The sequence below is a fragment of the Cebidichthys violaceus genome, unplaced genomic scaffold (genome assembly GCF_023349555.1).
Source record: "Cebidichthys violaceus isolate CVI_PGR_0920_01 unplaced genomic scaffold, fCebVio1.0.p SCAF_11, whole genome shotgun sequence".
Taxonomy (NCBI): domain Eukaryota; kingdom Metazoa; phylum Chordata; class Actinopteri; order Perciformes; family Stichaeidae; genus Cebidichthys; species Cebidichthys violaceus.
The window spans coordinates 5,548,979-5,562,162 of NW_027176274.1; the positions used below are offsets into that span (position 1 = coordinate 5,548,979).

At 42.4% G+C, this 13,184-nt stretch overlaps 1 protein-coding gene across 1 annotated transcript in view; it reads left to right on the top strand.

The window, feature by feature from the left end:
* Window positions 1-6,059, top strand: part of LOC137866038 (partitioning defective 3 homolog B-like) — a 181,638-nt gene extending 175,579 nt beyond the window's left edge. The window contains exons 24-26 of the mRNA XM_068701680.1: window positions 5,184-5,399; window positions 5,619-5,729; window positions 5,853-6,059. Coding sequence (XP_068557781.1) covers window positions 5,184-5,399; window positions 5,619-5,729; window positions 5,853-5,967 — 442 coding nt within the window. The 3' untranslated portion in view covers window positions 5,968-6,059. The remainder of the gene's footprint in view (window positions 1-5,183; window positions 5,400-5,618; window positions 5,730-5,852) is intronic.
* The last annotated feature ends 7,125 nt before the right edge of the window (window positions 6,060-13,184 follow it).

A 13,184-nucleotide genomic window follows, 5' to 3' on the forward strand; every position in this document is an offset into this window, starting at 1 on the left:
GCAAAACCGGATTGCCTCAAAACTCATTTCATGTTTAAAGCTGTACTTTATAGAGTTCATCACTATCCCAAATAGGTGAAGATAAAGCATTCGCTTAACTACTTTTAATATGTAATGTTATGATGGAAGGACATGTGGCACTTGAGGATATAATTGACAGTATATTGATATACGTTCAAAGCCAATATAAAATGTAATTTACGAAAAAGTGGGGATGTGACGCAGGTTTCATTTTAATTCCAGTACAATCCTTTCCTTAGATAGAAGACAAAGTATTTCTCCACCCTTCATTATTTTTCACTTAAGCTCTTATTGCCTCATTGTTTGGACTGTGATGCGTCTGTGATTAAAGCTTCATAATGAAGTATCGCATTAGGAAGATGGAACTAAGTTAGACTCCGTTCAGCTCCGGGGACATTACATCACAGCGGTCCCACTCTCACCAAATGACATTACGACAGCAGTAGTGGAACCGTTTGAGCTATTAATCTGTTTTATTACCAGACTGTCAAAATATCGTGACTCTCATTGACAAAGAATCTGACGCTGTTGAACGCAATTTGAATATATGAAGTGTTTTCCCAACCCCAAACCTAAAATCAGTTTTAAATGGATATCAGCACAAGGTGAGGACTCGGCTCTATAAAGACTCATAAAGATATAACTGAATTAAAGCTGCATTAAATCTCCTCCTCTTTCTCCCGCTCCTCTTTCACTCACTTTGAATATTGCTCTTTGCTTCCCCCTCTTTCTCCCTCCCTCCCTCCCTCCTTTTCTTTCTCACCTCTCATAGCCCTCCCCCTCTCATCTCAAACTTTTCCTCTCTTCATATTTTGAGGCGGTGTTGTTTTTGTTTGTGCTTTAGTGTTTGGTTTTATTGAGACGATCCATCTCCGACGCGGCTGTCATTGACTCTCAGGAGTTTTTTAATGTGTTGTGTCACATCGCGACGTCGTGTCTCTCTTTCTTAAAGGTATTTGTGTCTCACAGAGACAGGCTGAGATGATCGATGGTTGCGTATGCGTATGCATATGCGTGTGTGTGAGTGTGTGTGTGTGTGTGTGTGTGTGTGTGTGTGGGTGTGGGTGTGGGTGTGTGTGTGTGTGTGTGTGTGTGTGTGTGTGTGTGTTTCCCGCTAGTATAACAGCTGTATCCAGCCCTTTTAGAAAGAGTTAGTGAAGCGCGTGTGTTTATGAGAGAAAGCGACAGGTGCAGAGGACATATAACAACTCCTTGTTTCCTCAGAAATCCATCAGAAATCCCTTAAATACCAGAGAATTAGAAAGGCTCACGTTACTCTCAATTACTGCCAGACCTGCAGATAAATCTTTCAAATCATCCTTTCAAATATCTAACCTTTGTACTGAGTGCATCTAAGTAACTACCAATACTAAAGAAAGCATCCCTGAGCAGGTATTACATAGTTGAATTTCACTTCAAACTGAGCCCCCAATGGCTTTCCTGTTCTGCTTGAAACGTTTTCAATCTTTTCGTTTTGCCTTGATTACTCTCTCAATTATGTTAAACTAGTTGTTGCATGTGCTAGAAAGCTGTTCTCATTCATTACATCTGTTTCTGTCTTTCTCTCTGTCTCTCTCACACACACACACACACACACACACACACACACACACACACACACACACACATGCATACACACACACAGACCACCAGCCTCCTCATTTGGTCTTAACTCCTCTCCAGCTGTGTGCCAATTTGCCTCCTCCAGAGTACGTGGGGTTTGGGAGGGGGTGATTAGGAGCTAGCACTGTATTTGAGCTAAGGTTTGCAGTGTGTGTGTGTGTGTGTGTGTGTGTGTGTGCGTGTGCGTGTGTATGTGTATGTGTATGTGTATGTGTGTGTGTGTGTGTGTGTGTGTGTGTGTGTGTGTGTTGCCAGTAATGGGTTCCATCCTCATTACCCCTTAATCCCCAGCTGCTGTGCAGTGCTGACTGGGTTCCTGGAGAGAGAATTCCAAACTTGCCACCGGATTTACAGTGGATTCCCTAAAGATTCCCACTGGATTTCCACCCCATTCCAAATACGGCAACTCTCCGATGAAGGCCTCAACTAATTATTATTTCATCACCAATCACCAATTAATATATTACCAATCAAATAATCGTGAAACGCTTTTCACATTTTCTGTGCCAAAGGTAACTTTTTTAATTGCTAGTCAAAATTCAACATCCCAAAAGGCATTCTTTTATAATGAAATAAAACTGCAAAAGACCACTTAAAGTTACTTTGACCTGCTTATGAAACAGTCTCTACATGACCTATAAGTAAGTAAATCAGACCGATTGGCTATTCCTTTATAGTTTTTCTTCATTCCTGTCATCGGGTCCAATTCCACACAAAATAAGACGAGAGGATTGACGGCACACACGTCCACTAGGAACTCCTTCAGCTCCGGCAGCGAATAAGCACCAATAAGCACAAATTGGTCTGAGCCACGCTACAGTAGGTAGTACAGCGGCTCGTAGACGTAACCAGTGAAAGATCACACAGGTGAAATAAAAGCTCGGTAATGAGGAACAATCACATTTTATTTTTAGGTGTCTCATCTGACAAACTGTCTTTAAAATGACAGACAGAATACTCGCCTTTATGGTTCTCATCCTCGTCTTGTTTCATTCTTCTTCACTCCACACGTCACTTCATTGACTCTCTATTTACAGGTCTGTCACTCATTATTGTTGTATCTTTTGTAATATCTACTGTAGTGTTCTAATAAGTGATTGAAAGCCTAAAGATGACGATAGATCACAGTGCATATTAAACAGGTAATAGATAAGTGGAGCATTTGTTCACAAAAGCTGCTGATGACTCTTAATTACCTTTACATCTTTAGAGGCAATGTCTTCTTTTTCTTTGTGCCTACAGCTCCTTTATTGCATCTTCCTCCCCACTTTACCTCTCGTCTTATCCTAGTTTTTCATCTGCATCTCCCCCTATACTTGTCCTTTCCTCTCCTTCTTACTTTCCGTCTTATCTCTCTCTCTCTCCCTCCCTGCCCTGCCTTCTTCACCTCCCCGTCACCTCTCCACCGCTCTTATCTCTGCCTTGGTGACGTTATCGGTGCCAGGGGCCAAATTCTGAGTGACAGATCGACTGACTGATATGGGCAAAGGTATACAGGCTCAGAGATAGCTAGCAAGCCATGCAGATTAGCCGGCAGGCAGACTTGTAGTCATAAAACCTCTAAAAGGAGAGCGAGCGAGGCAGTCAGACACATGGACAGACGGGGCAGCTGGCAGACCTACGTGTTGGTAGAAGAGATGCAGACTAAACGGCTGTGGATATCAAGAAGGGAGACATTTGAGACATGTAGCTGAGACGCGTCACGCAGCCGGAGTGACTTACAATACGTGTAGCAGAATAAGTTGAAAACCAGAAGACAGTTATAGGTTGACAGATGAGAGAAGCAGAAATTTAATGTGTGTGTGTGTGTGTGTGTGTGTGTGTGTGTGTGTGTGTGTGTGTGTGTGTGTGTGTGTGTGTGTGTGTGTGTGTGTGTGTGAGAGAGAGACACACGCTCTCGCGGGCCCGTGGCTGATATGGAGCCAGGAGGGGCAGAAGCAGACATCCCAAACATGATGGGCATGTAGTTAGTTATACACTCTCCGCTGCTGACCACCCAAATTGACACACACTGGCGTCAGCATGGAGACCACCAGCACTGTCTGTGTGTGTGTGTGTGTGTGTGTGTGTGTGTGTGTGTGTGTGTGTGTGTGTGTGTGTGTGTCAGTGTGTGTGAGTGTGTGTGTGTGTGTGTTTGTGTCAGTGTGTGTGAGTGTGTGCTCTGTGCAAGTATTTATGCACAAATCTGTGTTTGATTGAGTCTGGCTGTCCCTTGGTTGTGTGCACGTCAACGTTTATCTCCAGGCAACAGGTCAACTCTGTGATTGGTTGGAGGCTGCGGAGCCCCGCCCACTCAACTATGCATATCGACGATAAGTGTCCTTACGACACTCAGTGAGAGTAACATGCTCCCAACACATTTAGACAGAAGTGCATGCTTCAGTACACATTCTGTTTGAAGTATATTAATCCAAACTGTGAGTCAGTTTACATTTGATCAAAATGGAGAAAGTGCAGGATGTTTTAAGAAGGGAAAAGAGGTGGAAAGGCAGATGGGCAGAATGAAAAAGGATGAAATGGATGAAACAAATGTAGACGGATTAAATGTACCTCATACTGTGAGCTATGTGGACGACACATGTTTGTGTACTTGCTTTCCACTGGGCACAAGACATGGATATCTATTGACAGGATTGTACTGGATTACCACAGCTGAGTGTGTGTGTGTGTGTGTGTGTGTGTGTGTGTGTGTGTGTGTGTGTGTGTGTGTGTGTGTGTGTGTGTGTGTGTTAACTGAACCCTATCCTTAAAACTGTCACATGTCACTTATATTCTGCTGCTATGTGATCTTTGGCCGGGATGGCCCGGTGTGTGTTCTTCTCTCTCTCTCTCTCTCTCCCTCTGTCTCTCCCCCTCTCTCTCTGTCTCCCTCTCTCTCTCTCTCTCTCGCGCTCCATCTCGCTCTCTCTCTCGCGCTCCATCTCTCTCTCTCTCCCTCTGTCTCTCCCCTCTCTCTCTGTCTCTCTCTCTCTCCCTCTCTCTCGCTCCATTTCTCTCTATCTCTCTCTTTCTCTCTCTCTCTCTCTCTTTCTCTCTCTCTCCGTCTCTCTTTCTCCCTCTCTCTCTCTCTCCCTCCCTCTCTCTCTCTCCCTCTCTCTCTCTCCCTCTCTCTCTCTCTCTTTCTCTCTCCGGTCCAAAACAAATAGTTTTCAGCAGGTTTTCATGAATATTTAAGCCATTCAGTCAACAGAGAAACTGGCAGAAACGGCAGCAGTAGTATTCTTTAGTTCTAATTAAAATACATGAAAAGAACTTCACAAAACAAACGAAACGTGTAGCATGATGTTCTCAGTGGCAGCACTTGTTTGACGATTTCTTTTATTGTGAGTGGTGTCAGACAGAACGAGTGTAGTGGTATCTTGGAGGCAAATCATGTATATTTCAATTCACTTCAATGCAGCTTTATTGGCATGAAAGTTTATACAAATATGTTGCCAATGCATCAGAATACAGACGTACACAATAACATTAATATGAATAACAACACAACATGAATACATTAAAACGTTGTTTTCTTCCGCCATCATTTGCTTCTCCAGACGAGGTCCGTTGGATGCGACTGAGTACTCCATGCAGCCCTGGTCAGGTCATTACCCCGGACCACCCCAGGCCCCACAGGGGTACCCTCAGTCCCCCTCCTACCCGAACCCCAACCCCCAGTCTGCCCCGTCTTACTCCGGCTACCCACCCGGTCCACCGTACGCACGGCCAGGAGACCCTCGGGGCGTCGACCCCGGCTACTATCCCCACCCAAGGTAATTCAATGCATGGAAGATGCTCTCTGTCACATGGTCCACGATGCTGTACACAGAGTTTAAACAGAGTAGTCTGACTTCTCAACTCCTGTCCTCTTTCATTCAAATAGCTTTGCTCATTTTCTCAATTCAGCTTTTATTACCCTGTTAAATCGTTCACACCTGTCCTCACAGTAGTACTCATAGTGTGATCATGGTGGGCTTGTTTTCTACTCCTAGCTCCCAGCAGAGAGGCCCCTTGCGGCAGGATGTTCCCCCGTCTCCTACCCCTCCACTTCGTGGACTACGGTACGACACTATGACGCGTGGAACCGCGGGTGGAGGTTACAGGTAGGGGCGATTCGGGGTAAATTCTGAGCCCTAACATTTTTGGAATATACTTCTCCATCACTACATTTTAAGTAAGACCACAAAACGTCACTCTGCCCTAAAAACATGTGTGATTGGCTACAGGCACCTGGTGGATCCCAGTCCAGACCAGTACGTCTATACTGGGGAGGGAGGGAGACAGCAACAGCAGCACCAAACCAACCCGAGACAGAAGAATGCCATGACTGCAGCTGTGTAGCCCAACCAGCTCCGGAGATGAAAACGAGCCGAATGCTAACGGCTCTTGTGTCGTGCGGCTCTTCTGCTCGCCGTACTCCAATGAAATCGAGTTGGAACCTCTTAATGGTGCGATTTGAATCACCATCACTATCAAACACTGCCTGCACTGTTTGAAGTATATGGTAATACACAGACAAGCAAGGTAAAGGAGGTTAATTACAGAGTGGCCGGCGTGAGGCGTAATGTCTTGTTGTTTGAAGTCATTTAAATTGCTTTGAGTCTTCCCGCAGTATAAAATTAGCGGGGCTTTTACTTGTCACTGTGCTCTGATTAAGTCTTCTCTTTCAAGACTCTGTCAGAGCCACAAAGATAATTGGATCTATTTAAATTAAGGCATACATTCAGCTCTACACACTCTCGTATTGTACCTGGTTTTACTGCTGCAGCTCCGCAAACAAGACCAAATATATTACATGTTACTACATGCTACATTTTATTCTAAAATGATGTTAAAAAGAAGTGATGGTCCTTGTGGTCTTGTGTCGCCATTCACAGAATTAAATGTAATTTTTGTGCGATAAAGCCAAATTTATTCTTGAGACTGAAGCAGTTTGTGTTTACAGAAAAGTGCTTGTGAGGCATTTAGTGTTGAGATTTAGAAGATGATGGAAAATGTTGTGAATAGCAAAAAATGAATGTGGAGAAATCATTCTTTACTCTGTTTGTAACGGCTGCTTAAATCCTCATAACTACAAAAACATATACCATTCAGTCAGATTAATATTAACAACATTGCATTTAAAATAGTGGATGACAGTTACAGTATTATATGAAGTGCATTTTAAAACCTATTATCTTAGCTTGCAAAACAGGGAGAAAGCCACTCTACCAATCTTTATGAAAGTATAGATGTACTGGTCTAATGTATCACGTGCAGTATTGTTTATTCAATTAAATATTGAAACATGTGAAGAATCAAAGTGCTCTACAGCGCAGTAGATATCCACTCAGATCACAGCTGTAGAAGTCCTGAATCTCACATTGAAGGTTCGTCTTTGAATAGTCAGATTCATTCAAAGGGAACCTGTATCTGAACGTATGTGACGCTCTTAGATTACATTCTCACAGTCATCAGTACTCCAGCCACGGAACAACCTGTTTACTGCATCAATCCAGCCTGATTGGAGTTTTTCCTCACTTTTAGTTTTTCCATCAAACATCCAATTCATAGATAATCCACTGCTTTAAAAAAAAAAAAAAGAAGCTGACTACCACATCGTTCAAACTTCCATCAGAGCGTTAATATCACCCCTCGAGCGTTTTGACATTCTGGAAGAAGACGACCATTTAGTAACCATGCTGAGAGCTCCTGTATCAGTGCAACCCAGTCGAGGCGATACACACAGCAGAGCGAGATGATTCCAACGCTTCATCTTGCATATTAAAGATGTGTATTGCTGTCTCCCTCCCTAATGGAGGTGACTCAATTATCGGGTGAGAGCACACATGTGATAGCGGTGCTTAAACGTGATAGACAGCATCGTTACGCCATCGTCTCTTTCTCTTTACAACGTCAAAAAACCAAGCGGGCTAAAAAACATCAGACAGAGCCGCACCTAAACACACACCCTCAGCCGGTGGGAGTGTGTGATCCGGCTTCTCTGCTCTTAAAGCGACCCGACCTTCTGCACCCAAATGTTTATGCCTTGGAGACGTCCGCGTGTAAACCAGGCAGAACGTGCAGTTGTTTAGCTGACCGTTGGCAGAGCTCCTTTTGCCTCTGCGTTGTCTGTGTGCTCCATGTACTGCAGGATGTGATGGATGTTCATGGGACACCTCTGTGACCCGGTGGTGTAGGCGTCACCGTACACCGAAGGGCTCACGAGTCCCGTTGAAACCTGGATTGCGTTTCCGAGTGCTCTTCTCAGTGCTGCACCGCGGCGTGTATCCATTTAGCCACTTACTAAACCATCAATTAAGTGGAACTAAGAGTCACAGTCCAGCATGCTACATTTCTGTGTTTCACTCCACAAAGCACAGCAGTATTCATTTCAATGGAGATCAAATGTTTAAAATGACTCTTCGGGGTGAGATGAATTGCGTCTCGGTTAATGTGACAGAGAATGAAATCCCGCTGATGTTAAAGCAATAATGAAGTAATTTGACTGAAGCCCATGCAGACTCAAAAGCATTCAATTTGCTTGTTTGTTTGACAGACATGGATCATGATTGGAAAAAAGAAAGCGGTTTAAAGAATTTAGAAAAAAACAGAAAAGGAAGGAAGGAAGAAAATAGATAGGGAAAGAGGCAAGGAAGGAAGAATGAAGCAAGAGGACGTAGAGGGGAGGAAGAAGCAATAGACTGTAAACATGGAGGGAGGTGGGAGAGATGTGAAGAACACATGCAGAGCCAGGCCAGAGCATGTATGGTTCACAGTGATTCAGAGAGTTTTCAAAGAAGAACAGAGCAGAGGAAGAATGAAAGCTCGTGATGTCTGGGCAGCAGTTGTCCTGCAGGAGGAGGATTACAGGAGTGGGCTTTGATTTGAATGAATGCAGTGACTGAAGTGAATGTTTGTCTTTGTCCCAAATCAAACTGAGAGTACAATAATAATAATAATAATAAAAGCACAGTTTGACCTGCTGGTCAAGTGTAGAGAAGTGACACCACAATAGTTCAGAGGCCTCTTTAGATCATTCGCTCTTCTGCTCAGTGTTAACATTAACGACAGACAGCAGGCTGGGAGGAATGGAGCCTCGCAGCACCTCAGATAGGACTTTGCTTAGGTCTAATAGTAAGTCTAATAGTAAATGGCAGTTGACACACAATTAATCAAAATTTTCGATTTTCAAATCACTGGATGCGCATTAATTGTTAAAGGTGAAATGTGTGTCAAAATATCTTTTTTGATTAAATATTTGAATTAAATAAACAGAGATCATGTTCTACAGACTGAATAAAACATCACACCATAATCATTTTAATGTGTTTTTTCAATGAAAAGGAGAATAATGATGTAAAAAAGTATCCTTTCTATTGCAATATCAGTCAAAATAATAAGATATTCTCTTCAAAATCTTCCAGAACTGGAATTGAAGGGGAAAACAGTAAGTTTCAATGTAACGTGATGAAAACAGTTTTATACTCCCGGGACCTTAGAGGGTGATGAGTCATTACAGCTAATAATATGTGTGATTATGTATATATACCAAAAACAAAAAGAGTTATGTTCATTAGCAAAAGATTCATTTTGTTACTTTGGATGATTGTAGCTGCCTATGTCCTCCGGTACCTGCACCAAAGAAAATGATCTTCTGGAGTCACATGGACCATTTTGGTGTCATATTTCCAAAAATGTATTGACCTCTATGAGACAGAATGCAGAACTGTTGGGTGAGTGTCTGGTGAAGCTTTGCTGAGATGACATGAAGGTGAATTATTGTTACTGGTACGCAATCCACATGTATGTTACTTCTTCAAATGTATGTTTTATGTAATTCTGTTGTATGATAATTAGTGTTGTTGGTTGTTTTTACCAGAGCCACCAGTGTTTCACCATTGTTACCACGCTACATATCACGACTTTCCTCAAATTCAGTCCATGTCGGTTTTTTTCCTGTTTGTATAAACACAGTTTGCATACAGATAATTAACTGTACAAGTAAATTTCAACTTGTTTTTCTGAAATGTGGGGAAAAGAAAATACATTGTGTCAGTTTGAGAAGCGTGGTTGGCATATTAAACAATGTGAATGTTTGGCTCTGGTGGGGCAGTATGAGTTGCACACGCTGAAGGTACTAACCGGTGTTCTGTTAACAGAGTTTTGGTTCTCCTGGTTCTCCCTGTGAAGACACCAGTGTATGAAGGAGCCGACTAAACAACCTCTGCCTTAGAAGTATAACATGTTTTACTAAACCGATTGTATCCATAAACAAATCTCATTTATATAATGTAACAATAACAATGTTTTCTACTATTGTTTTCCTATATATTTATGTATATAACATCTTTTTTTTTTACATTAAATATTCATTTTTAAACAGGATTTGCCAGAAGATGTCATACTTTAAATGTCTTTTTTAAGCCACAATGCATGCCCAGCACATCTGCTAAGGTTAATTAAATATGAGTCAGGAGAAATTATTTCCCTCATGTCCCCCATTCCCTGCAAGGTGAATCATTAACATTGCCAACCCAATTTAGTCCATCATTTAAGCTGCTGATAAATTGTACCTTTGTGATAAGAGATAGATGTTGGCCCCTAAATTAATGCAAGACTAATTATCAATTAGAAAAAGAAGATAAGGTGCACTGATTGCGGCACAAAGTTTTTTTAGTTTCTCTGTCGTAGTGCCATCACAGTGCGAGGTCACATCCCTCCGATTAATACGCATTTAGTCACAGCTTGTGGCTTAAGGTGCTTTTTTTTTTTATTTATCAGACACTGTGGGTGCAGGACTAGGCTGCAATCAGAGAAGTTAGTAGTAATGAGACACAGAGGCCAAGGGAACGTTTTATCAGTCAAGGCTTAATTAGCATATCCCAGACCTCTCGGCCAATGGGGAGAGGGAGAGGAAGTAATTAAATTCTCCTGAGTCACTGCCAAGGTTCATTTTGTGCTCAGTGTTCAGTATGGATCTACAAAGTGTGTGTGTGTGTGTGTGTGTGTGTGTGTGTGTGTGTGTGTGTATTTTCAACATTCAATATTCTGATTATAATGGCTATTTAAGTCCTGCTGTTTGTGTTAATGCACGTGAGAGCTACAAAGTAGTTACAAAGATTAATTGCAGAGTGCTTCTGGACTCTTCTCTCCGTCTGAATCAAACATGTCTCTGAAATGGAGCAAATTAAAAGAGTGTGGAGCGACTGAGTGATAAAGGTTTAGCTCCGTAGCTATTCTTAGCCAGACTTTACATACTTCTTCTAGAAGCTTGAAGCTTAATGTATTGTTTTGTTTCACCTTACGGTATAGATGAGTCCTTGTTTTTCTAAAACTCAGACCAAGCAGAACCCTCCGGGGCTGAAACATGAAGCCGCCGCAGAACTTCAACAACAAAAACTGCAGTTTGAAAAAGGAGTCGATCCACATAGAACCCCATGTTATTCCAACTGGAATAAACGTGAACAACCTGCTAAAACACTGTTTTGGTCTCCAGCTAAATTCCCCATTCTCCACATGGGTTGAATTTTTACACAACACACTTGTTTAAATTATATTAAGGCTTAAAATGATGCATAATTAAGGGAGTGGCCACTTTTCAGCATCGCTATCACAGCGTTTTTCGGTGTTCAAAGTACTAAAAGACAAACAAGCCTGGTTTTAGTCAGCCCAAAAAATCATCCCAGTTAATATCACAGTTAGCTTGAATTACGTATGCTCCTTGATAACCAAGCTAGCTAGCTATCGCTAACGTTAGTTGCTAATTTAGCATTTGTAATTCCATTATTGGTACTTGCCCCCGCTGGGCCCCACTCTTCATCCAGCTCCCGTCCAAATATGGTCGCTTCTGGTTCCAAAAATCCAAGATGGTGACTCTGCCCGAGTCAAGGCTTCAAAACAGCAGACCATAGACCAGTGGTGACGTCACGGTGACTTTCTCCACTTTTATATCCAGTCTGTGACTCAGGCGGGCCAGCTGTGTGAGACTCCAGCTTGTACAAGATTAAACACATTTTTCAGATGGTTTTCTGTCACGTCCCCCAACTTTCGGGAGCCCTAGAAGCTGATCATATATCAGAGCAATGTTTCCGGGAGACATCTGTCTTCTAGGGCTCTCAATCACTTAATGCAACTTTAATTGACGTTTAATCTGTCCAGATTACGACTAACCCTACAGTAACTTCAGGGATTTCCCGACAGACTAGCTGACTGAGTGGTAATTTCTTTGACTAATTCTGTATTTTGGAGACTGTCAAACAGCCTGGTTGACTCGCTGACTGACTGGGTGTGTAATTGCTCCAACCTCCCTCCCAGGGCAGGTTTGTCACGTTGTAATTATTAGCAGTTATTATTAGTAGTTTTAATAATGATTGGAATACATTGTAATTAGGATTTCTTATTATGAATGCCTGCTGGTTTGTGGACGGGTGAGTGTGTGTGTGTGTGTGTGTGTGTGTGTGTGTGTCTCTCTGTTTGGCGAGGTATTGTTCAGTTGTAGCTATTATTGGCAGCCTGGCAGCCTGCTTTTTGTTCCCTTGACTTCTGATTGTTTTCCATGTACACTCTGTGTTTGAAGGCCGTCCTTGGAGCTGCCAGACCTCCCAAAATCCTCATTAATTATTGTCAACTTACGATCTTGTTTTCTCTGTGACGGTGGACTAATGATTCGAGTGTGGCAAGCGCCAGATCACAATCGGGAGCGTTGCTTCCACACACTCATCCATTTTAAAACGTGTTAATGCAAATCTCCCGCGGTCTGCAGCTTTATTGGAGCTTCAGTGAATTCAAATCACCATTGACTGCAATTCAACATTGCATAAATCAGTATTGATGTACAGAAGTGATACACTCTGCCAAATGTCTGTTTCACATTCAGTCAACAGATTTGATCATCCAATTCAGCACACGGTGTGCACTGTATTTTGGGTTATTTTACGAGTTCCTGAAGTTTCTTGGACAAAGATGCAGTTCAAAGTCAGGTCAGTGCACTACTGCTTTTTTATGGAATTGTTTGAACTTTGTGTGTTTTCGTTATATTCAGAAAATAAAGCTTTAGTAGGTCAGGCTTGACTGAAAACTGTCGCGTTCATGTCACGTTCAAGTGCAGCAACTCTTTGAAACAAAGCTACAGTGTATCTACTTAGGTAACAGTTGGGTTGTGACCAGTTCAGTCAGAAAGAAGTGTTTAATATAACAGGTCCACTCTCCGATCATGTCAACCAATGTGCAACCCTTTTAGGACCCATGACACCCATGTTGGGAACCACTGTTCTTGTGTAACTGAGTCCTTTGAAATGTAGATAAAAACGTCACCTCAAAGTGTGAACAAGCTGGTGACCACTTACAAAACGCAGCGAGAGAGAGAAGTGGAAGTGTTGATTATAGCAAATTCTGTTTTTTGTGTGTGTGTGTGTGTGTGTGTGTGTGTGTGTGTGTGTGTGTGTGTGTGTGTGTGTGTCAGTCACTCCCAAGATTCACATCCTGCAGGGTCACGGACAGTGTATTAAGAATACTGAGTGTGTCCTATCAAGTCTTTGTGTGTAAAAATTACATTTCCTCTTTCCCTTGTGGACAGT